This window comes from Meleagris gallopavo, chromosome 1, assembly GCF_905368555.1.
Source record: "Meleagris gallopavo chromosome 1, MGAL_WU_HG_1.1, whole genome shotgun sequence".
Taxonomy (NCBI): domain Eukaryota; kingdom Metazoa; phylum Chordata; class Aves; order Galliformes; family Phasianidae; genus Meleagris; species Meleagris gallopavo.
This window is the reverse complement of record NC_139404.1, coordinates 178,544,648-178,571,079: the sequence shown is the minus strand read 5'-3', so window position 1 is coordinate 178,571,079 and position 26,432 is coordinate 178,544,648. Positions and strand designations below refer to the sequence as shown.

Sequence of the window (26,432 nt, the reverse complement as noted above, 5' to 3'; positions counted from 1 at the left end):
CTAGAATGACTTTCAGGCCACTTCATTTGAATTTTATTAGGAGAGGAGGAAAAACACAGTTACAGAGCAACAGCAAAACATTTCGAGATTGTGTGTGGTGGGTTTAAGATTAATCTGCCAATATCAGGACCACTCATTTCATTCTCTTGGTTCAGAATATAAATAAAGAATTATCTCAATATAAAACAAAGGACAGTGTTCTTCCTGGATTCGAAGAAAAAAAAAAAAGAAAAAAAATGTATATTTTTACAGATTTTTCTAACAGTCGGCAAACACCATGGCAAAGTGCAATGGGGAAGCAATGAGCAAGTAGACTTCCTGCACACAGGATCTCCACTGACCTGGCTGAAAGTGTCTCATGCCACCAAAGAGGTCACAACTTCACACAGCTTCTAGTAAACAGTAAACCTTATTAGCACAGGAATACACAGGAGCTGACGCTATAAATTCTTCCTGGCCCAGAAGGGGCTGAAAAAAATTATGGAATAGTCCGGTGGGGTCTATAAGGCACCATGCTCTGGGCACCTCTGCAATAAGATGTGCTCTCATCCTTGGAGAGTTAAAACTGGGAAGGTATATTGAAGACAAGAATACTGCAAGCTTATGTTTTTCATTAATCATCATCTGTCAATGTGAGGTCAATCAGGTTGCCCTGAACGGATGCACTTTAGATTTGATCACAACTAGCAAACACAGAGCTGAGTGTCTGAAAGGAAATATTAAACTTAGAGATGGCAGCTCCTTATACCATGGAAGAACTAGAATTATTACTTCATAGTTAAACAGATCAGTGGGAATGAATGGAGGAAATCCTCACCAACTTCCAGAGAACCGGCTTACATTTTAAAATGAACTGTTGTTTGTAAATCAGCATTTTTAAAGTTCTGGCCATTTACTACATGTCCATCTATACATCACAGAATCTAACTTCCTGGGAATATATATGCAGTTTTTTTAATCTTGGCTCTGGACTGGTTTATTTGTATCTGTTTGTGAATTAATTTAAATCAGTACACTGGAACAAATTCCTGTTGGTACTGTCTAGCTCATCTACCACAATCCTTTCCACTGACAACAGGATTGTTGAGCTGAGGTGTTGGCTCAGATAGCCTGCACAGTCAGTAGCACTGAGCTATAAAAAGCTGACACTTCCATTTTGCTGGATGTTTTATCATTACAGAGTTGGTGTTTCTTGATAATCTGAATAATAAGTGGCATCCGGAACTTCTTGCAGCATAAAATTTTAATATTATTGTATTTGTCAAAAGCAATGTTTCATTTTTTTTTAATACTGTATTATAATTTTTAATGAAAAAAAGCCTTTCATCGTAAAAAATATTTAAGTCTAAAATAACAAAATACTTTAACAGATAACAAGGCAATTATTTCCCAGAACATTTTTCTGAATTCCTAGGGAAGTTTTAGTAAAATGGCATATTCAAAAGAAAAACATCCTGACAGAAAAATTATGACCACTTTAGTTAGTGCAGTTTTAGGTGCAAGTTTTACTCTTAAACAAGGCCTTTGAATAAAAGTGTAAGGAGACCTAACAGCAAGTCAAAGGCCAGTGAATATCCATGTATGAAAGATGGAAAAGAGCTGTTAGTCTGAAAGAGAACAGGAGATCAGTAAGTAGTACACGGAAAACACAGCTGCAGAATGTCTGGCAGAGACCCAAATTTCTTTCACAGTTCACTTTCAACCTTCTTTTTTCTTTAAGCTAAGAAAGCAGTAATGCCTAATTCAGCATGTTTTTACCAAGCATGTCAAGTCACAGCTTCTGAAAGACAAGTCCTGCAGAACTGCAGATGGCTGAGAGCAGTATTGCAACAAGAAAAATCTAAGTAATGCTCAGAAGTAAAGCATTAAAACAGCCATATCAGCACATTCTCTGTATGGGTGAGAGAGTCAGGGAGAGACTTGTTTGCAAACATGGCATTCCTTTGTGCGAGCACCTGGACTTGCTGCCAGGGAGGGCACAGCAATGCATCCCAGCCCATTGCTTGGGTGAGGGGATCTGCCAAGGCCTAGGCAGGCAGCTACTGCCCTGGCCACAAAGCACACAGCCAACAAAACCTTCACATGCAGCATCTCTATGAAAAGGAAACCTCAGTGAATGGGCTTGATAGGGGTTTTGGAGCAGATCAGCAGATATGTTAAGGCCTTACCTTCCTAAGTTAAATAATATATTACTCCATCTGAGACTCCACTAAATTTCATTAAACTGTTATGGAGTAACCACATGTAAAGCTACAAGCAATTGATACCATCTAGGTACTTCTCACAATAAATGTATTTCTGATTGCTGCAATAAATAATTGTTGCCAGATAGAGTGATGTAAAATGAGCTTCCATAGAAAGCAGAACATTTGTGATCTTGTTGTTTTGTTGTTTAGGGATATTATCCATAATATGGAAAATGTGACTGCATGCAAGTGAAGATCTCCAGTGAGAGGAAGAGAGGAAGAGAGGAAGGAAGGAAGGAAGGAAGGAAGGAAGGAAGGAAGGAAGGAAGGAAGGAAGGAAGGAAGGAAGGAAGGAAGGAAGGAAGGGAGGGAGGAAGGAAGAGAGGAAGAGAGGAAGAAAGAGAGGAAGGAAGGAAGGAAGGAAGGAAGAGAGGAAGGAAGGAAGAGAGGAAGAGAGGAAGAAAGAGAGGAAGGAAGGAAGGAAGGAAGGAAGGAAGGAAGGAAGGAAGGAAGGAAGGAAGGAAGGAAGGAAGGAAGGAAGGAAGGAAGGACTAAAAATAGGAATGTAGAAAACAGACTAGAATAGTATAAGAAGTAGAGCAGCAGGGCTCTCCCTCTGGTATCTGGGTAGTGCCATACTGTCAACAACAAAAATACCAAGGATTTGGTTGAATGAGAAAATTAAAAACCCCCAAAAAATTAAAAATTAAAAACCCAAGAGGCCAATCTCATTCAACTGTTATACATCTAAAAAGCTGTATGGATACTAGACAGCCACAATTGTTCATACAGTAAATGAGTATCCAAAATAAGAGGCTGTAGTTCACAGATTTAGAATGCTGTAATAAATACAAGATATCAAATTTTGGGGGGTTGGACCAGGCAACCTCCAGAGCTCTCCTCCAACATAACCATTCTGCAATTCTGTAAAATCACAGTAAACCAAAACACACAAATGAGTCTTTGCATAAATAGGACAAGCACATAACAATTGTAAAGTCAGGACAGATGTTTTTTAATTTGTCTCTGGGTGCTAAGTTAAGGAAAGATCATGATTTGTGACTGACTTACATCAGAAAAGAGAGCTGTAATCACAGAATCATATAGAATGGCTTGGGTTGGAAGGGACCTCAGAGATCATTATGTTCTATTATGTTCCAACCCTCCTGCCACAGGTAGGGCTGCCAGCCGCTAGATCAAGCACTAGATCAGATTGCTCAGGGTCCCATCCAACCTGGCCTTGAACACCTCCAGGGCATCCACAGCCTCTCTGGGCAACCTGTTCCTGCACCTCACCACTCAGTAAAAAACTTTCCCATAACATTTAAATCTCCCCTCCTTTAGTTTAAAACCATTCCCCCTTGTCTTATCACTATCTACCTGTGTAAAAAGTTGATTTGCCTCCTGTTTATAAAATCCCTTTAAATACTGGAAGGCCACAATGAGATCTTGCAGCTTTCTCTTTTCCAGGCTGAGCAAGCCCAGATCCTTCAGTCTATCTTCATGGGAAAGATGCTCCAGCCTCTAACAGTCATTTTCTTTGCCCTCCTCTGGACCCTGTCCAACAGCTTCACATCGTTTCTGTGTTGCAAGCCCCCGACCTGGATGCAGTACTCCAGCTGAGGCCTCATGAGGGCAGAGTAGAGGGGGGCAGTCACCTCCCTTGCCTTGCTGGCCACCCCTCTTCTGGTGGAACACCGGATACCATTGGCCTTCCAGGCTGCAAGTGCACACTGCTGGCTCATGTTAAGTTTTTCATCAACCAGAACACCTATGTCCTTCTCAGCAGAGCTATACTCAATGATTTATTCTCCCAGTCTGCATATATATCTTGGATTACCTTTACCCACACGCAAAACCTTGCACTTTGCTTTGTTGAATAAGTACTAAATTAAAATTATTTTGTTATTTTTTCTGTCTCACTGCAAGGCTGAAAAAAAAAAAAAAGTCTATTTTATGCACTAAAATAAAGATAAAAATACTTTGAAAGGAGCCTGAAAGGTCGTCTGTTTACCACAAAGCCTTTTGAAACATTTTTTTTTCTTACTGAAAAACCATTGAGATATCTAAGCAGCTTAAAAACTGCAGCAGTCAGCTGGGTTGCATCCCTTCAAGTGCCATTTAAAGTAACCAAGTTTGAAAAGTAGTGAGATCAGAGCAGTGTCCTTTAAAAAAAAAGAAATCTCTTTAAGTGGGATGCAACTCCAATAAAAACTAAATAAACATATGTGACACAAAAATAGGGAAATACATAAACTGGTTACTGCTGACTGTTTCTGGGATCCTGTTCACAGCACTGACTTACTGGTCCAACACTCAGCTTCCAAACAACTATTGAAAAGAGTTCCAAAATGAGATATTTGAGTGACCTGAGCCTTGGGAATACAGCAGGGCATGAAGTTTTCAAAGCTCAGTCTACCTTTTCTATTCAGTAGAATATTAAGGACTTGAGCATGAGATAACAATATTGCCATATTGCTTGTCTCAAAATCTTAGAAAGCAAGGCTATTACAACCTCTCTGAGCACGTGCAACCTTACATTTTGGAAAGAAAAAAAAAATTAAAAAAAAAAAAATGAGTATCTATCATAATTACAAGCTGAGCTTTGTTTAATTCCATAGTTATTCACAGAAACTTTTGGAAAGTGCTTATAAAATCAGTAACTCAGAAGAAATTACCTCTACATTGTTGTTCCCATACCTGCAGCACTAGGTTTACACCAAGTCTCCTGTACCTTGCCATCAACATTTTATTTCTCATTAACACCTAACTGTTCAATAAACAATTTACCCCTAAGTACTGATCTTTCTTTTTAATTGCCTCTCAAAAAATGAAAATTCCCACTGTGCTAATATGCTGACACTTGGTCTTCAGGGTCTGGCTCTACAGAGCTTTAAGGCAGAGAGGGTCGCTCTCCTGAGTGACTGAATTCATAACTCACTTGTAGTGATTCAGCTTGGTGGTACAGAACAAGCGTTTGAAAGTAGAGTTTCTTCCTAAACTGGCTGCTAAACCTGCCTCCAGCAAGCTCCACTCCCTGACACCTCTCCTGTGAGAAAGCCACAGTTACACAATACCTGTCCAGGTAAGAAAGTGAGTTTGTTTGTTTGTTAATGTACAATTAGGAAAACTAGGAGTCAACACACTCCTCTTCAGAGTCATTTACAGCAGATTCAAGAAGAGCAGAAGGTTGTCAAGGAGCTGGGACTCTGTCCCAGGACAGAAGACACCTGAAATGGATGGAGAGGCTCAGGGGAGGAAAGAATATGGCACAAACATCTTTCAAAAGATAAACAACTATGCCACAAGAAAACTCAGAGCTAAAACCTCTAACTCTTCATGCAGCATTTTCTTTTCATAATTACAGGCTTGGGTGACTTTGAGGATACATTCTGAAAAAGAAAATCCCTCTGGTTTTAAGTAGGTTGAATACATCAATTCATACAAAATGAGAAGCACCAGTTTGCTTTTCTTGGGGCAATATTGTTTCAAGGGGAAAATGAAGCAGAAGTATTGTTATTGGTGCCAAAGAGCAGTGTGAAAGAGAAGGTGAAAACATTACTGCTGTCAGAATTGGTTATATTTTGAAAAGAGCCCGGAATTAGGTATGTTGTTATCACAGGAGCTGTTCTGACACTGGCCCAGTGTAAGCAGCAAAGCAGAGGCGGAACTTCTCAAGCCATATCCAGGTCATCTGAATTGTATATGTGCCACCTTTAAGCAGAAATTTGGCAGGTAACTATCAGTGTGATTAGGATTGACTATTTTTGATTACTAACTCTTAAAAATTCTGAAAATTATTAATTATTTCACTTAAGAAATCTCCAAAATATCTCCAAAGAACCCAAGCACACACTTCCAATATAAGCACAAAGTATTAAGTGTGTCAGTGCATAAAGCTGGAATCTCACTTTGCAGCAAGAAGTTTTCCATGAATTCAAGGATATGCAAGAAGGCACTCTCATCCAAGTCTTTGTGAAGGTCTATTCTAGAAGACAATTTCACACGGGATGCACTGAACTCAACATAGGGCACACTAGTTGAGGTAACTCTCTTCTGAAACACTGAAGGAAGAGGCAGAGTAGGAGGACAAGTGCTATTTTAAATTACTGGGAAACATTAAAACTAGTGTTAAGTGATACTGGTACCATTTACAGCTCTGGTTCTTTGAAAGCAGGGTGGGAGATGACACAGACAAAAGCCGTGTTTCCAAATTGGGAAGCAGGATATTAAAGTAGCTATGTGAGCCCTGCAGCAAGTCTTTCAGAAAATATATTGAAAGCTATTCCCCAGTTTAATAACTATTTAATAACTATTATTGTTATCATAATATAGCTGGAGTGAAATTAAGGATTAGATATGGGCATTTTCTAAAAATCCTCACTCTTCTGATTCAAACTGAACTTCACTGACGTGAATTTCCTCAATTGCAGTGTCACGATTTCCTACAGCATCTCAGGCAAAGCTTGTAAGTATTTCAGGAAAATACTCACTTGGCTGAGGAATATTACTTAACCCTATTTGAAAGGCATAATTGAGCTTTTCACAATACACAGGACTTAAGATGTTTCTTTCTGAACAAAAACTCCTCTGTCATCACGCACATATACACATAAGTCCTTCCAAATTAATGCTCTTACCTTGTCCTTATTTTCAGAGTCAGAATCCTCAAGTTTGGTCCGAATAACAAAGGGAGTAGATAACCTCAGGAGGACGCGTTCAAATGTGGCACTGATCTTAGGAGAAACTATGTCGAAGCAGTCTTGGAATTTCAGAGTTTTGTGGGTATCACATCTGAGCTGCTTCCTTAGACCTTCTCCCAGCTGAAGAACAAACATGTTTTGATCAAACATCAGGTGAAAGGGGAATGCTCTGCAGAAGGTGCTGATACTAATCCTCAGATCTAAGGGAGACTGGGAAGTTCCCGATGGAAGTGCTTTTGTGATATTTGCATTTTCGTGTTCTTTGATAAGGAAAGTCAGACAGCTGCAATTACCTGGGTTCGTCCCTTCTGAACACAGTTTATCATTAGTGACCTGTTCTACTTCCACATCCAATCGGTAAATTTTCTTTGCTGCTGCCTTTATCATTCCCACCATTGCAAACCCTACAATTTGATGTGGGTGAAAGTAATGAAGCATGAGATTGCCTTCAGGGAGCTCTTTGCATAGGAAAGATGGGGATTCCAGAGTGGCCTGTCTTCCAAATGAAGTTCTAATGTGCTCCAGCAAAGCATCAAAGCCATTGAAGAAGTCTTGAAGGGTCCCACCTACAGCTCGAAGAACTCTTTCATTCTCATCAAAGCAGATATTGAAGAATTCCTCCCCAAATTTTTCTTGCATTTCCTCAAATTTCAGACCTATAGGACAACAAGACACTCATGTCAAATACATGTATCGCTAGTGTGTCACATCATCTCTTTGTTGTTTTTCTCAGTATTTTTCCAAGCGATTAAGAGTGTTTTTTTCACTGTTTATCTACCCATGAAACCACTGTTTTCCATGGTAGTTAGGAATGCCTGAATGGTACCCTTGGATGCCTGAAACACGCTGCTTCATGCTAGTAGTCATTTTTGTCTGCCATTTCAATCCCTCATGCTTTCAGCTACGCATCCTAGCCAGCTAAGTGTGAGGTTTACACTTGTCTTGTCTCCTGTTCCCTGCTGGAAGCCAGAACATACTATCATTTCCCTAATTTTTAACTTTCCCTAAGTGTATTCACATGTAATCTATTGTGCAAATACACCCAGCCAATGGTGTATACCAGCCATTGCTGAAGCAGACATGGGAGAGGTTTCTGCTTTTATAGCTCCTCTTGTTTGTTGTTTCTCAAAGGACCAAGCTCTTACCAGCTTGAATAATGAGTTACTGGAATGCTAGTTTCAGCTTGCATGAAAAGTGCAAAGTGAGACCACTGGCTTTCAATAAGCTGTGCAAAGTCAATACATTTAAGTAGCTGTTTTTTTTTGTTGGTGGTAGTGGTGGTGTTTTTTTCTACAGACAAAAGACTTTTCTCATTATAGATATGGGCACTGTAAGAAAATAGAAATAAAGAATTGTTACTTTTTTGTTGCCTGAAAAGGAAAACAAAGCCTCACTATTTTGAGCTTCTACATTCATCTATCTTCCAAAAAATCCATGCCCCTTAGAACTTTCTAAACTGCTATTAGTTGAGACAGGTCTGTTATAGCTCTAAATGTCACTTCAAGTCTCCATCAGGGCATTACAAAAGGTTTTGATTTACAGAAGTGATAAGGCTGGTATTACACAAGGGAAAGAAAATGTCTGTAATGGATGTCTCTGGATATAAATTTTTATCAAAGCCAGCCTTTTTTCTATTTACTTTATAAACTAGAAAAAATATATATATTTTTGAGATGGTCGTTGAACATTTTCTTCTGTCTTATTTTAGGTAGGATATGCTCTGTTAAGTCTCATCTGACACTAACTCTATATCAGGTAGCATAGTTACAAAATTCATCAGCTATATCTGTGTTTTACTAAGCTGTGGTAGAAGAAAAAGAAGTATAAATAAGCTGTATGTGAATTATAAATATCCTGCAAGAAATAAATTACACAGTTACTCCAGTGTATTGAATTTATTAAATTCTAGTGAACCAGTCAAAAACCTTAAAATTGATCCTGAGTTCTAACAGAAATGAAGAGCAACTATCTCATTCCTCAGGGCGCAATAGGCCCTTTATTTTAATATGTATTCAGCATGCTTTATAACATTGATAAGATCCCAATGGATCACCAAACTTCTTACTGTATGTTTAGATTACCTGTAGGCTTTGCAATTTGGAAGAATAGTGTGAAAAGAGATTTTCATGCCCAAGGGGTATAACAGGACAGAAGTCACTCATCTGTCATTTGCTGACAATAACCTTTGATCATCTCAAGGAAGGCCCATGCACATAGGCAGAGATACAATGATCAATATTTACAGGGGATTAGTATATTCCATTCCTTTGCAAACCATCTGCAATGAGAGTTCTGTTTGGCCCTTCAACATGATTGATAGCAGATTAAAATTCACAAAATTACATATATAAACAGGACAACATGACAAAGCAATAGGAATAGTTTGGGAAAGTTCATCTGAAGGCCATTACTCATAATGAACTTTGGTCACTAAACTAGGTTATTACAGTAATGTTCCCAGGATCTTTTGTGCCCACAGATGGTCAGATCATCAGCTAAGCCAAAAGAAAGTACCTCTGGTACATAATGCTTGCTAATATCCCAATTCGGAGAACAGCGTGCCAATTACTGACTCATTATTACTACATCAGCATAAAAAAGTAATGTAATATTTTCCATAAAAATTCTCACTATAACCACAAAATAATTAAATTCTAACCCATATCCAATGTCAGCATTGGATATTGGTAACAAGAATTTAAGAAGTTATCGTATTCATGTGTATACACAAACATACATACATGTAAATCTTATTTTTCTGTAGAGTGAACTGTGAGTAGCTTCAAAAGAAGTATGGTTGTAGAAGTGAGCACTCACAAGTCTTTAGCAGGAACATCCAAGGTTGTAAGATTGCAGAGGCGCTAATAGTATGGGAACACAACTATGCAACATTCCTTGCAATAGCATGAATGAAGGAGCTTTCTTTCAAGCATATTATAGCATTACAGTTAAAACAGTAGTTTGCACTATCACCACTGACCAAAACCAGGGTAAGTAGGACTGGTAGCCCAATACCCAAACTCTACTGCTACATAGGTAAGTCTCATCTCACAGTCAATGAAAGGAGCTTTATCTTAGTATTTGGCCTAAGATTTTGTTGACTATCTTGACTAGACTGGCCCATTGTTTGCTCTAGAGGACTGTCTGGTCAGTCTGGACATGACATGTTAACTCCAAACAACATGAATTATCCAATTATATTCAAGTCAATATTCAAGACTACAGGATGTGCCACTACTTTTAAAAACATTCTAGTTCTGAATTGAGTTACACGTAGTACCAGCTGAAATTAGATGAACTCAGAATAGAAAAACGTGTATGCTCAAGCTAGACCAAACTGCTGGTCTGTTTTAGTCAGGAATTTTATCTCTAATAATAGACATGATGAAATGCTGAGAAAATTAAATAAACACAAACAACCTTCTAAAACAAACATCCTGCATGCAGAAATGTGATGAGGAAGACAAGGGCCCATTTGGAATTAAATCTGGCTACAGATGTCAAGGGCAACAAGAAGGGCCTTTTCCAATACATCAGCAACAAAAAGAAAACTAAACACTCCTAATCATTCTGAAAGATCATGGCAATCAGGAAAGGTGCCTGAGGACTACAAGACAGTAAATGTCATCCCAATCTTCAAAAAGAGCATTAAGAGGGATGCAGGGAACTACAGGCCAATCAGCTTCACCTCCATTCCTGGAAAGGGGATGGCACAGCTCATCTTGGAGGCCATCTCTAAGCATGGGGAACACAAAGAGGTGATCAGGAATAGTCAGCATGGATTCACCAGAGGAAACCTGATTGCCTTCTACACTGAGACAACTAGCTGGACAGGTGTAGGAAGAGCAGTGGATGTTACCAACCTGGACTTAAGCATGTTAAGCAAGTGACACTGCCTGCCTTAATATTCTTACAGGCAAGCTCAGGAAATGCATGCTAAATGAGTGGACAGTGAAGTGGATTGAGAATTGGCTGAATGGCAGAGTTTCAACAGCTGTGATCAGTGGCACAGATTAGTTGGAGGCCCATAGCTGATGGTGTCCTCCAAATGTAAATACTGGCTGCAATGTTGTTCAACTTATTCACCAATGACTTGGATGAAGGGGTAAAGTGCCTTCTCAGAAAGTGAGAAGATAGTTGGCAGCTGGGAGGAATGGCCAATACACCAAAGCGCTGTGCTGCCATTCAGACAGTTCTTGATTGGCTGGATAGATGGGAAGGGAAGAAACTCAGGAAATTGAACATTGGCAAGTACAGGGTCCTGCACTTTGGGAGGAATAATGCCATGTACCAGTACAGGCTGGGTACTGACCTGATGGAAAACATCTTTGTGGAGAAGGACCTGTGAGTCCTGATGGACACCAAGGACCATGAGCCAGAAAGATGCCCTTTTGGCCAAGAGCCCAGTAGTATCCTGAGGCACATTAGGAAGAATATTGCCAACAGGTCAAGGGAAGTTGTCCTTCCGCACTACTCAGCTCTGATTAGACCACACCTGAGTACTGCAACCAATTCCAAATACCACAGTACAAGAGGGACAAGGAGCTCCTGAAGCGAATTGAGCAAAGAGTTATTAAAATGATCATAGAACTGGAGCATCACTCATATGAGGACAGGTTGAGGGAAGTGGGCCTGTTTAGCCTGGAGTAGATAAGGCAGAAGGGAGATCTAATCAATTTGTATTTAAAATAAGGATGTCAGGAGAATGGGGGTGAGTCCAGACTCTTCTAAGTAGTGACCATTAATAGGATGAGAGATGATGGGCACAAAATGAAACAAAGAAAGTTCTGTCTGAACACCAGGAAAAAGTTTCTTACTGTAAGGGTGACAGAGCAGAACAAACTGGCCAGAGAGGTTGTATCTCATTCCCTGGAGATGTTTAAAACCTCTCTGGACATGACACTGAATAATGTGCTCAGTATCTCTGCTAGAGCACGGGGGCTGGGCTAGATAGATGATCTCCAGAGGTCCCTTTCAACCTCAACCATTCTGTGATTCTATGATTGTGTCGCATTCAGTTAAAGTAAAAAAAAAAACAAAAAAAAACAAAAAAAACAACCCTTGAATGTTTTTGTATTAGCAGATTTTTGGCATGAATATAATCTTGTCCTAAACAGTCTTTTCAACACAAAGCCAGGTGGCAATTCCAGATTCCAAAGTATAATTTTAAAATAGAAGGAAAAGAGACATTATTTCTCAATAAAAGAAAGAATTTTATGTGTACAGGCTAACAATGAAGTAAGCCTAGTGGCTTCCTCCTTTGTCTGGGGAAAAGGAGGCTGTGGGAAGACCTTATTGCTCTCTTCCAGATTCTGAAAGGTGCTTACAGCGAGAGCGGGGCTGGTCTCTTCTCACAGGTGACAGGACGAGGGGAAATGGCCTCAAGTTGCGCCAGGGTAAATTTAGGTTGGATATCAGGAAAAACTTCTTCACATAAAGGGTTGTGAAGCACTGGAATAGGCTCCCCAGGGAGGTGGTTGAGTCACCATCCCTGGATGTGTTTAAAATCCGTTTGGATGTGGTGCTCAGGGACATGATTTAGCAGAGGGTTGTTAGTGTAGTATGATTAGGTTGTGATTGGACTCAATCTTTAAGGTCTTTTCCAACCTGAGCAATTCTATGATTCTATTCTATGATTCTAGTACCAGTATCTAATTACTGTAAAAAGACTTTGATCTTACTTGATTATCATAATGAATTTATATCATCCTGGAAACTCAGGCAGTATTTTTCATATTATCATTTTACTGCCTTTATTCAAACACAATAACATCATCTTATGCCTTTATGTATGACTCTGACACATCTGTAAAATTTGCACTATACTTCCCTTACAGCATCATCCAGGGCCCCCATAACTTTCATTTCATAAAATAAAAATGAGTTATTGTTTAAAAGTATTCCTCATGCTTGTTCACCATAATACTTGTTTTATTGAATTTTTAATGGGGCATTTTTATACTTGTTAAAGGTGTTAAAGTTTTCCTCCAACAAATTATTGTTAGAAATATTACATTAAAAAAATTGTAATTACTACACTCAGTGAGGACTCAATCACCTGTGCTCAGGCTACCCGTAAAAGATTCTGCACCAAATTACTGACACAGGAAGCTCAACTCAGCTATAAAGAAGAGGCAGCATTCTTTTTCTTTTCCTTCATATAGTACTTTCAGTAGTAGCTTTTTCAGGGCAAAAGCAAATTGCCTGAAGCACGGCAATTTCTGTGTTCCCCCCATCGCATCTTGGAAACCTCACTACTTCTATTTGCACAGAGTTTATCAAAGAACTACAATCAGTAAATTGATATTTCCTAAGAATAAGGCAGATACAGTTTGCTTTGTATTAACTCTAGAGATCAAACAGCAGTAAAAACAGTCTAAAATTTGCCTTTGCATTAAATCTATGTCTTTGAATCCACTTTGAGAGGAGAACTTCATTTCTTGGAAAGAATAAAATGGTAACGAAATCTAAAACATTTCCCATGAAATGCAAAATCATCTCTCGTAGTTCTTCACATATATAAAAGGCTCAATTCAGATGATTAAACATATAAATCTAATGTTATAAATACAAAAATCTAATCCTACTTGAAACTTCATTAGGCATCCAAGACATCTACAAAAGGACTAATATATAGTTAAAACTGCCAGGATAAGAGGGTTGTGGAAGACCTATATATTTTTGAAGGTTTAACATAGATACTCCACAGCACCTAAAATAATGACAAGCTCCTACAGTTAGTCAATGAATCATGTCCAAAATGTCTTCTACTTTATAAATAGACTTCTACAAGATGGTAATGTGCATCATAACTTCAAGCTGTTCAATACTGTACTGATAGTTCATCTGCTTTCCAACAATAAATAGTTCTGGTTTGAGAACAGCAAAGTCTAAGGCCATTTGGTATCAACATTTGTCCTTTTCTAATTTAGATGTGTTCATCTCAGTTTTGAAATCACATTAACTATGTGGATTTTGTTTAGATTACTGTAGTGTTGCCATGCAGTGTAATATCTGCTAAATAAAAGGAGCCTTATGTGTAAAGCTTCGACCCCCCTGAGGATGCAGTTCCAAGTATTACTAGAATCCATTAGTCTCTCCAGTCCTCTGGGCCATGTAGCATTTCCTTTTACACCATTTGTAAACCAACAGCTTTAATTATAAATCAAGCTGTGTATCCTAAATTAGTTGCATCCTAATGACTATCTGCAGTTGTTAGCTCAAAGGAAATGGAAAGTGAAACTAATTTATGTGCTTTAAATATATAAGCATTTACAATTTTCAGGCATCTGTTCAGCAGACAGTGTGCCAAGCCTTTGTCCATCTTTTCCATTTACATCACTTGATCTAATCTCATAGTAGGATGAGATCTCTCCTGATATCTTCTTTTCAATGTATTTCCTGTCTTCGCAAATGCAGTTGTTGTCAGCAACAATGTGCCGCTATTTGTTGAATAGTTACCAGAAAGATCTCAAATTTATTCCTTTTTAACTAGAAAATATATTGACATTTTCTTAGTTTCAGAAAGGAAACACAGACATTCCGTTTATACAAATGTACAAAGAACAAAAGACTTTTATGGAATTATGTGGGCTAAATGACGGAATAACCCTGCCGGTTATATCTAGAAATGACATGATTTGCTCAGAATAAAGAAGCCTAGAGCTCATACCTTCTTTGGTAGTGACAAGCAAATTTCACCAAGAGAAAGAGCTCTCTGAATTCATCCCAACAATGAATTCCACCTCCTCCTCAGCATCTCAGGGAGGCTGAATCTAGGTATGCAATTTATCTTCCTGATGGGACAGAGCTATAATGTGGAATTCCACATACCATATCGCCAGAAGATCCAAGAATTCTTGTCTTCATGTCATATCATCCTTCACATGGAAGATACCCAAAAAGTTATTCACTTAGTAATGACAGAGGCTCAAAGTTCTCACACCACTAACAGAACAAGATCTAGAAGGTGAGCTTTATTACTAATCTGTAAGTGTAAAATATCTAACAGGAAAACTTTGTACAATGAATTTAAATCCACCTGTGGAGCTAACTCAACTGCCATTGATGTAAACTGTGCATTCTTTAAGGAAAAATTAGGTTTGTAGTTTAAGGTTTTAGAAGCCAGTTTTTTAGAACAGATTAAAAACAATTATATTGCACAAATTAATTAATTGAATAAAAGATGGAAGGAAATGCAGTAGAAATCCACATAATATGCTTGATCATACAAATCTTGTCATTACTCCTGAAATAACTTAAGTTTAACAGCAAAAGTCTGCTCTGAATAGTGTCTAACTAATCAGCTAAAGGCATTATCTGGGTCAACAGAATGAAACATATCAGCATTTATTCACTGAAATATTTTATTTCAAAATGCTCTCTTTGAGGCTAGGATTTTTATTTTGCCCAGTTTCCAACCTACTGTTACTTATTTTTCCTTTGGATGATATGCTTATGAAGGACACTATAAAAAGTATGCATGCACAGTTAAAGAAAGCAGAGCCCATCAAAAGCTGTTGGCACTATTATGAAAAGAACACTGAGTTAAATTAAATATTCCAGTCACAGAAGCTGTCACCAGAAGGGAAAGCTGTACCATTGATCTGGTATCAAACATGGTTCACAGCATTTGAGCATGATGGACGTGGCTCCATTAATTACTGCAGATTAAAGCAGGAATACCTCTATTGATGTCTAGATTTGTAGCAGGAATAACTTACCAAGAAGATGAGAAGAACCAGGCCCTTCCACTGCAGGAAGATGGTATCGTACTTTTGTCATAACTTGACAGGAGGAAAATTCCAGTGTCCATACATGATAAATTGTGTGCATTGAGCTGGGAGTGCAGCATGCAGCCAGCACTGTGCTATGAGCAGTGTGAGCACCAGGACCACAGTGCAAAACGTGCTCACAGTCCTCTAGGCTTACTAATGATCTCAGCATTCACTGTCTTCTGATGAATAAGGAATGCCAAATTACTCTTTTAGAGGCAGTTACAGGGTCAGGAGAGGTGATTTGTGTTGGCATTATCTAATGTAAGAGATCAGGAGGTTGCTGCCAAGCATCTGTAAGAATACACTTCCCTGCAGTCCTAGACAATGAATCCTTGCTACCACTCTTATAAATAACTCGAGTGCTAGATTTGGTTCAACAGTTTCTCTAGCCTCCAACACAGTTAGATTCATTCTTGTCTTCTGTCAGCAATGCCAATTGCTCCAGATACCCATCTCAGTCGTAATGTACTTCTTACACAGAAAATTCTCTCACTAACCCCTATTCAACCAGAAAAATAACTGTATGTGAGAATTAATTATGCAGCCTCCAAAGGAACTAACAGTTACAATGAAAAACTGGTTTTATTGCTCATTGTTACTGCTTTGCTCACATGGATTTTATTATTATTATTACTATTATTATTATTTTTGCTATGAACTCAGATTTTATCTTTAAAAGAAGTGGTTTTCCAAGAGTCAATCCCTGCAAATTTACTTCCAAGAAAACCCATGTTATTAATTCCCAAAGACAGTAACATCCAGATACTGCTTATAAACTGGGATCCCAATGAGCTGATCTGCCCTCAACACAGACTGTGAGGATACCACCGAAAAACCAGCTACACATCACCACTCAGTCATGCTAACAGGTCAGGACTAACATATTGATTTAAAAGCACTCTGAAGCCAAAAGTGTTTGTAACTATTTTTAGAATACATGCATTGTTTCATGGTGAACTGAGTACTGAAAATCTAATTTGTCAGGGGGTTATTAACAGTATTAATATGTACATGTTATTACATAAAATCATTACTTTGTTTTTGTCCTGCCTTACAATTCATAGCATTTATTTCTGAGAGTAAGTAATCAATCATTTAAAGATGCAAACAAAATACGCCGTAGTTAATCCTGTACATATTTACAATTTAGTGTGTTCTCTTAGTGGCCCAAACATGGAAGGTGCCAAGCACAGCTTCTTCCCACAGCTTTGAACAGCAGCTAAAGGCACTCAGAACCTCTGCAAGATGATAAGCACTCAGAAGGTGCTTATCATCTTGCAGAATACAGCACTTGACAAAGGAAAAAACACTTTGATCACTGAGAAAACATTCATAATAAACAAGAACACAAAAGCTGTTTCACAGAATGCACCACATCTGTTTAACAGTTTGAGATAGAAAAGACTGACACACAAATCAGATAGCCTCAGAAAGGAATTTCTTGTCAGAAGGATTCGGTGGTCCACACTGCAACACTGGTAGACTATGACCTTACATTATTCTCCTGACACAGAAAGTACATCACGTCTTTAATTAACTTATTAGATGATCTTAAAGGTCCCTTCTAAGCCAAACCATTCCCTGATTCTATGATTCTGTGAATTATCATCTAAGGTCAGACTTCAGTCCTATGTCTCCTGTTGAAGAAAGAATTCTAGCTGCATAATGCCATAAAAAGTCTGCAGCTTTATCCTGTATATTACCAGGTCAAAGAGGACTCCCAGTGAACCAAAAATTACATCTTTTGCACCTTCCACCCTAATTTCAGCAGTTTACTGAAGGCTCCAAAGGAAAAGCAAAGAAATTTTAAACATCAGAAGAAGTATAGCCTAAGGGTTAAAGCTTAATCTGTAAAGTTTACTTTAAACAAGGAAGATGGTCATTTTCACAGAAGTGAAATAGTTAAAACAACCCCAAATCAAAAAATTACACTCAGCATCGGGCTCTGCATTGGACTCTGCACTTCTTATACTTATTTTTCTACTGTCAGGAAGGAACACGGTTTTATGGGCAATATTGATAGTAGATGGTACATCCTGCACTGTGTTTCTCCAGCCCTCCATCCATCATTCCTGTATATTCTGAGAGCATCTGTTGTTCTGCAGAAATCCTTCAACACTAATTGAGACAATTCCAAGACTCACGCCTGCATAGATGCAAATTTACTCTGACTTAAAACCTTTAAAAGTCCCACATTCAACAAAAAGTCCTGACATCAACACTCTAAAACACAATGCACCTCCACTGAAAAATCATTCTAGATTGCCTTAAAGGCACAAAATATGTGTAGAAAAGGACATGATATATCATTTACTTATGCAGCTGCTTACTTCCTGAATTTTCTTCATTGGAACAACAATGCCTTGGTTCTTTGTTGGTGATAAGATGGTCAATAAACTTTTCAAATGAAGTAAACAAATTCCCTTAAAAAAATTGCGTACCAAGTACATTAGCTGTACACTGGAGAATTCCTGAGACATCTTCAGTTTCTTCATTGCCAGCACAGTCTGTGTAGGTGCATCTGTTTGATATATTGTGAAAGTTCTTCTCTGCATCCCTGTACCTAGAATAAAAAAGTAAAAAAAACATATATCATCTCTTTATACAAATGTAAGATAAATAAGTTTCAGAAATGGTAATAAATGACGTGGCTAGCCCCCCCATCTCTTCCCTCTTCCCATCAATCCCTTTCATACATATTCTCACACAGATGACAGTGGATTAATAGCATGTGGCATTATACTAGAATCTGGAATATTATCTCCAGTGAGAATAAATACATGAGAAAGAAGGTGTTTCCAAAGGGTTCAGGCATGAGGGAAGAGTATCAGGCATATCTGTCACATGTCATCCCTGCTGCGATACTCTAACAAAGTTGTACAGCAAACTCCAAGCAAGATGCTTATGAGACAATGGAGAATAACTAATAAGAAGAATAAATCTTCTTTGTCACATTACATTAGCAATGCAAGAACAAAACCTAGCTTTCTCTGAGGATTATCTTCTGAAGAGATGAAATTTGTGTTAAAGCCTGCTAGAGAAAAATTAAAAAGAATCCCACCACTGCTGAAATGTACAGAGCTGTGCTCAGGCCAACAGAAAGGACTGACATCTAAATTATTCTGTTTGATTTAGCTTTGCTGCATTGTTTTTCCTTAATTCAACGGAAACAGAACAGAAGCTCATACTACATTTAAAACAAAGCTTTATGCAGGTGATAATGAAGACAGAGGACAATACAAGTGAAGAAAATATTACAGCAGAGTGACAATGCTCTTGGCAAAATATGCAATTGATTTAGCTCAGTGCTCAGAGAAAAGATTTTTTAAATGAGTATTTTATTAACAGTTTTGTTGTGCTTTCACACTTTGTTTATACTTCATAAATCATGAACAGCACTAAGGACTGGACTTCTCATCTGATCATGTCCTGAAAAGCCCAGAACCTGGTTTGCCAGCACCTGTGGAAAAGGCTATGATGGATTCAGAGCTGCCCATCAGGTTACTCCAACAACAAACTGGTCTTCCATGTGGAGCAAAGCAAAGGCTGATAGTACGCTCTACAGTGACCATTCACAGAGGCCCCTGGTGACACCAGGCCATGCCAATAGACAGCAGTCCTTATCCTGCTTCAGCAGCAGGCCACATCCTGTGCCAGTGCCAGAGCTCGAAGTCACAGCCCAAAGCCACAACCAAGCAAGAGATCAGGCCTCTGCAGGCTGCATCACAGGCTTCCTGGAATGGCACCACAGTCATTCCTCACCTCTGCTCTTGAGGAGAACAGGGGATTTAATAAACATTTATGGTCTACAGGGTGTCATTACAAAGGTACTGTCTATGGGGCTACATGGGCCTCTGTGAGGAAAGGCTGGGTCTGCCCCATACTGAGCACGGCTTGAGCCCAGCAGCATGTTGATTGTGCCTCTGGGAAAGCATGTTTAATAAAGGGCAAAAAAACACCTGGTAATGTGAGGAATGAGACAAAAGAGTGTGAGAAACAACAGCATCAGCAGCAGAGGCAGCAAAGGAGGATGGGTAGGAGGTACCCTAGGCACTGGATCAGATATTCCCCTGTGGCTGGTGGAGGACTCCACTTTGGAGCAGGGGGATATGCCAAGGAGTGTCCATGCTGGAGCAAAGCAACGGAGTGTGCGGAGTTAGAAGAGGAGCTGTTATGAATGACCTCAGCCCCCACTGCCAATGCCCTCCATGGTTCAGAGGGAGGAAGGAAAGGAGGCAGGGATAAAGGAGTGAGGTTGAGCCCTCCACAGTGCGTATAAGGGCAGCACAAATATAAGACATCTCCTATAGACAGATTCTACTTTCACTGTGATTTACTTAAACCTATACAAGTGTTCAAAAACTTGAGTCAAAGTGCATTGTAAATCACAGGAATTACAGGTTTCCAGAGTGTCCTGTTCTTAAACTCTGTCCATTGAAATAAGAATATCTAAACCATATGTGGCCATAAATTATAGGCAGCATTGTTTTTGCACATATGCTTTTCACAAGGCTCTGTCTCACCCACTGACGTCTCTTGACATGAGGCTTCACAATTTTTTCACAACTGAAAATATTAGCAGCCAGGTTTCTCCCTTTCTTTGTCCCATGATGGACATCATAATTACCTGCCAGGACTGGCTCCCTTCTCTTGCCCTCAGGTGCTATCCAGCCATGCTAACATTGCAAAAGTCACCTACCAAGCTAGGGCTCCCTTTGAATTTTAACCAAATATTGAGAAACAAGCAAAGGAAATTTCCTTCAGTGCACTGAGCTTCAAAACAATGTCATAAATCCTAAAAAGTCCCTAAATGCAGCTTGAAAAAAACTTCCCTTACATCTTGGTAATTGAATTCAGAGGACAGCATTCCTCATTTGTCACATGGCACTGCCATTTAATGGCTACAGGCATGCATTCATTGTATTCTGTTGGAAATGTGAGCTGTCTGCAAAAACCAAAATACTTGTGTAGGAGAGGTTGTAAGGAGATTATTTTGATCAATGAAAGAATGTCTCAGGTTTTCATGATGACTGTTGCTATCACTTTATTTAACTCCTCAGTTATCTCTTAATTTTCTTAATAAACTCTTAGGAGGTGATTTTCTGCCCTGCCGTGCTTCCACCCACACAAAAAAAAAAAACAAGTATATAACCATACATGTGTGCAGCAAAAAATTATGTAAAATTTTGCAAGACTGGTGCCTCAGCTCACAGAACAAGTAATTTTTCCAGAAATCTCATTTGGCTCTATGAGAAGCAAACTGGAGTAGATCTTAAACTTTTATAAAAAGATTCCCTATTCTCCTCAGACAAGAAATGTCACTGTTAATGAAGCAATCGTGGTGTGATGGGATTGCACAGAAAAAGGACTGGGCAGCAGTTTATCACTAATATCCATTGTATGTGCTGCTACTCCAGAGCTTCCCTAGCAGTTTGTAAGGAAAATTAAAAAGCCAGTCAGCCCAGGCTGTGACTTTGAAAGCATAAAGGAAAGCACTTCCATACACCTTTCACTACCTCAAATTGACACTTACCCAATAACTTGATGCTCAAAATACTGCAGTGTCCTTTGAAGAGTTTGCTGAATTGTCTGAGGCTATGGAAGAATAAAAAAAAAAAAAAAAAATCATAAGATTAGGGAAGTGTGGCACAGTCTAAATAACATATCTTCCAACACACTATTTAATTCTCCAGCTTTACTCCTCCTCATCATCCACCTGCCAGGTGCCAATCATAGCAACAGAAATATTATTCATTTCTAGTATCTTAGTTCTTCATTTAATAGGAATTAATTTAAAAATGAGATGCAAGATTTATACTGCTTACAAAACTATTTGTCCACAACAAAGTAACCACTTCACTATTAGCTCTCGCTAACTATCACCTGCCAATTATCTCATTACTTTAAAATAATTAATTTTAAATAGTCTGCAAGTAAATCCTATAATTTTCTGATAAACATATCTCCAGGAAAAGGCATAGGGTCTTTAAACTTTCTATGCTCCATAGAGCATTTTACATTAAAGAATATTATAAAGACATAATTTATTTTGGCTTACTTTCCTAGCAAGCCATAATTCTTCCACCATCTTTTAAATCATCTGAATGCTCGAGTTCATTCAAAGAAAATCATGACATGCTTCAAGCATTTTGATGTTTTTTCATTTTAGTAGGTGTTCACCAAGCAAACAACATATGTGCATAACTGTGTTTCATTGTTAATGCTACCATAGTGTTGACCAAACAAAGCACTTCTACTACTGGTACTGCTGTTGTTCCTATTATTTATAGGAACTGCTGTTGTTCCTATTATTTATAGGAACAACAGCAGTTGTTATTTATATATTTTTATATATATGTTTATTATATTTATAATGCCTGAGAAATCATTGGATAAATCAAGAAAATGTAAAATCCATGTCAATCTCTTTAGAATTTTCCAAGTAATTTATGACTCTATTTATCACTCTTCCAAAATTACCAGCATGTACCAAATCTGAAGTTTTTCACCTGTACATTTTATCTGGTGACAAGCAGACAAAGGTACCCAATTTGAATTTAAGTATCCTTTAAATATCCTTCCTTCTGTACCATAGTCACAGGGAATTTTGGTAAGACTCAGCAGCAGCACCAGACACACAAATTTTAGAGATATTTAGTATTTCTTCACCTTTTAGAAATGACATGTAATTGCTTTAGAAAGTAACAGCCAAACAGCCCAATAATTTTAGCTATTTTGTTCTTGAAAAAATATCACTTGAGATTTCATTCAAACTACCATCATCTTTGAAAGTCTCAGATTTTTCCAACTGCTGTACAGATTCAGCAGTTCACGACCTGACCTTTCTTCCTACCAGTTGCCTGTGAGTTGGCAGAAGGAGGTACCAAAAAAAGCATTAAAAAAGATTATGCAAGGTTTGTGCAATTGTAAAAACTTCTTTTTTAACGTCAAATTGTAGGACTTTGTCTGTCCATTGGGATTCAAATGTGTAGAAATGTGTACACTTACAAAAATAAGCTGGAATAGATGTAAACCTTGAAAGAGATATATTCTTTTTTTTAATATTTGTGTCAAATAAGTCCTTCTCCATTCTGCAAGAGCTGTTTCCTGTGATAAAAAATACTTTTCACTGTTCCCCAGCCTTCTTTTCAAAGAATGAAACCCCTTCCCAAACAAGCATAATTAGTACCCTCCTCACAAGGTTACAAATAATTAGAACCCTCCTCACAAGGTTACAAAGCCTGTTGTCAAGGCATCCTCACACCACTTTGTCAGATGAATTCCATTCTTCCTCAGCAGTCCCTGCTCCTCAGAGACCAAAGCCCTTCCAGCAATACCAGCCACAGAGGCTGCCTAACAAGATGTATGGACTCCAATCTGAGTCTTTCCCACTTATCAGCAGGATCAAACACACCCCAGCTGAGCCCCACACCTTTTGCCCTTGACCTCAAAGACAAGTAGACACTTGTGATATTCTCAAGGGCTCGCCCGGCTGTATCATTAATGCCCACATGGATGAGCAGCAGAGTTCACTGTCCCAACACCAGATGAGCCTTGGCAGCCTACTTGCAATACCGTGTCTGAGCTCCTGGCAAGCAGCATGCCTCCTGAGGCAGCAAGGTAGCTTGGCAGATAAATTTCTCCTCAGGAGACAGTTTCTGATAACTGCTATCCTCCTTTCCTTAGAGCCTTTAACAGTGGAGGCTCAGTTGGCTCTGATGCCTCGCCACAAGATATCACCTCTCCCCAGAGTACTTATCCCTGCTCTGTAACTGCTGAACTGTAGTTCATGTATGAGAAAAAGGGTTCTCTGTTTTTCTGTCAGGAGTAACACAACACCGGTCTCCCCCATCTCAAGAGTTTCCACCCTTGCCCCTTGATGTTGTCTCTAGTTGTCAATCCTTCATGGTGACACGGGGCTCAGGTTCTTGGCTCTGCAAGGCCTCTGAAGAACTGTTCATCCTCCATGACAACAATACCTGCTCACCCTCTCCTGCAGCTCCTATACCTTGTAACTCAACACTGAAACCAGAGCAGGCCACTACTGCACAGTAGCAGGCAGTAGCAGGTGCCATGGCACCTCATCATGGCAGCAACTGTAACTCAGCCATATGCCTCTGTTTGTGGTGCCCAGCCTGTAGGATGCACTTGGAGAGAAATCTACCCCTCTCACTAGATCTCACTCTGCTCTCGTGCAAAACTGAATCAAGACCCGAAGCTAGATTAGTAATACCTTCAGGGGTGTTTTCAAGACTAAGTGGGGAAAATCTTCATTAATGTATTTGTCTAAATGATGTATTCAAGGTTTTTTTGTTGTTGTTTAACTCAGACAACTTACTTTGAAAAGGAATTCTAGTTTAAACATGCATCATCTGAAAAAAAGATTAGATTAATTTAATTACACCTATTTTATAAATGTCTTTCCTTGGGCAATCAAATATAAACTTTCCAATCTCTCCTCAGAGAAAGAAGGCTTTAACCTCTTCCCTGACCATTTCCTTTTACCTCTGAAATGTTTCTCATTTAATTGCAACACTTTTGGAAAGAAACAGTAGGACTCATTTGCCCAACTGTATGTACCCAAAGTGATACACTTCTTTGTACAGTTGGCAACTAATAAAAGTCTAAGGACTCAGTCTTCAGAAATATCTGTGTCATTTGCCTAAGAGGATGTTGACCAATTGCTTTAGACTTGCACATCTTTTTGATGTTTAGGTGTGCACAGACAAACCCCACCATGAGGTGACAGTACTAAACAGAGTATCCTAGATGACACTGCTTAAGTTTACAAAAATACAATTTCATATTCTCCATCCCATTCCTTTTGCATCTTATGATGACCAGACAGTACTAGAGAAGAAAGGAAGTAGGAAATGGGCATGTCCAAGCCAAATGAGCAGCTAGAAGCCAAAAAAGCAGCTAGATACAGCTTCTCCTTAATCCTAACAAGGCTTCAGAGACTTTTTCTGGTAAAAGCTAAGTGCCTCCTAGCTGAGCCTCAGAAGTGCTTCAACAGTCCTGCTCTTAAAAACTTGAGTGCTAAAAATTTTAAACACGAATGCTGAAGCACTGAAAAGCATAATAATCTCAGCTAGAAACCACTTCACTTCTATTTGAATTTCTTCAAGGAACTCTGTCAGGTCAAGGGGCCCCTTCAGACTCCTTGTCTTAGGGAGCTGTGTGTTACTTCTGGAGGCACAGCACTTCTGCACGCAGGAGGGGTGAGCTACTGTGACCTCAGCCAAACCAGAACATCCATGCTGATAGCTTTAAGTGTTTTAAATTTGTAGTCTTCAATCACTAACTCAGCAGATGTGTAAGGTTTTAATTGAGGGTTTCACTGCTGAGCTGTCATTAATGAAAAACACTTATTTTTTTGTATTTCAAAAACAATTCTAGTGAAGTTTCTGTGCTTAGATGATTACAGACCTCTAAGCACACTTGTACCTAGACAACCTGGAAGGAAAAATAGTTTCATTGCCGTTGATTTTTTTCTTTAATATTTAACCCAGGATCATGAAAGTGGTTGAAATCTGTTCTTTCTCTATCCTTCTGGTTGGAACAATATTGATGTTAAAGAGGCAGTAATCAAAGAGGCTTCAGCTGAGGACAAACATTTATCAACATTTCCAAAATGCCAGGCTTGTGAAGATAAGTACTGAAATTGCTGCAACGAGGAAAAACAGAACTGAGAAAGGAAAGGAAGGCTCTTTTGGCATCTGACAATTTTCTGATGATGCAGAAAGGAGGAAGGCTCCCTAGCAGGACCTGGATCCCTCTCTATCCCCTTCCTAATAGGATGGAATGAAAGGGCATAGACCAAAATCAAAAGCAGACATGCAGAACCCCAACACAATGAACCATTTGAGAATTCAAAAAAATCCATCTCTAGTGGTGCTTACGATAATTTGGAAAAAAAATATTTGTTTTATTCTCTAGCTTTTTAACTTTTAGGATACACTCAGTTTTCTTCTCTGTAACTGTGAAAATCAGCTTCCTGCTTCCAGAATTTTGTGTTTTATATAAGAGCACCAACTGCCTGCAGATCACCACAAGTAGCACCCAATTTTCTATCAAGAGGAGAAGATGCAGACCCCCCCAGGAGGGGAGTGTGTGGAGATCCAGAGTGGGATGGCTGACAGCTGGATGCAAAGCGTGCTGCCCGACAGCAGCACACCATCACCCGGACATGAGGAGAAGGTGCTGCACCAGGACTCTGTATTACTAAGCATCTAAAGCTGAGAGCATTCTTCTCCTCAGTTCATACAAGCTGGGGTATTCTTCACAGACAAATATTTGTTCACATCAGAGGAAACAATTTAATAAATTACACTGAGACCAAGTATTTTATCCCCTATTATACCATGGCAATAACAGCGCAAACACTCTGAAGAAATAAAAGTGCTAACTAATAATTAGAAATTATAATTCCTGTATCCCCAGCTGCCTTTCAACTAGAAGCATCGCAGACATTATGGATGGAAATTGCCTATTAGATCATCCAGTCTAACTCCTTGACAGTGAAGGATAAATATCTCAGGGTGCTATCCATTATAGTAGCGGCTGGGATCATTTTGTTCATCTGTTGAATTTCAGCCATGTCTCGGATGGTTAGAAGATCTGTTCCGTGCTGCAGGAAGAAGACATTCAGTACGTGAGGACATGACAGCAATCTACCTCTCATGATACCTGTTTATCTTTGAAAGCAACTCATACCTACTGCATAAAATCGTTGGTGCTACGCTAGGTGGGAAATGAGAAGCTCT

At 38.9% G+C, this 26,432-nt stretch overlaps 1 protein-coding gene across 2 annotated transcripts in view; it reads right to left on the bottom strand.

Moving 5' to 3' along the window:
* Positions 1 to 26,432, bottom strand: part of GUCY1A2 (guanylate cyclase 1 soluble subunit alpha 2) — a 150,466-nt gene that overhangs the window by 118,546 nt on the left and 5,488 nt on the right. For both annotated transcript variants that reach the window (XR_014881106.1, XM_085216267.1), the window contains exons 2-4: positions 21,200 to 21,261; positions 18,108 to 18,229; positions 6,827 to 7,545 (exon numbers count right to left, since the gene is read on the bottom strand). Coding sequence is in view for 1 of the 2 variants with exons in the window: in XM_085216267.1 (XP_085072393.1) it covers positions 6,827 to 7,545; positions 18,108 to 18,229; positions 21,200 to 21,261 (903 nt within the window). In the remaining variant the exon portion in view is untranslated. The remainder of the gene's footprint in view (positions 1 to 6,826; positions 7,546 to 18,107; positions 18,230 to 21,199; positions 21,262 to 26,432) is intronic.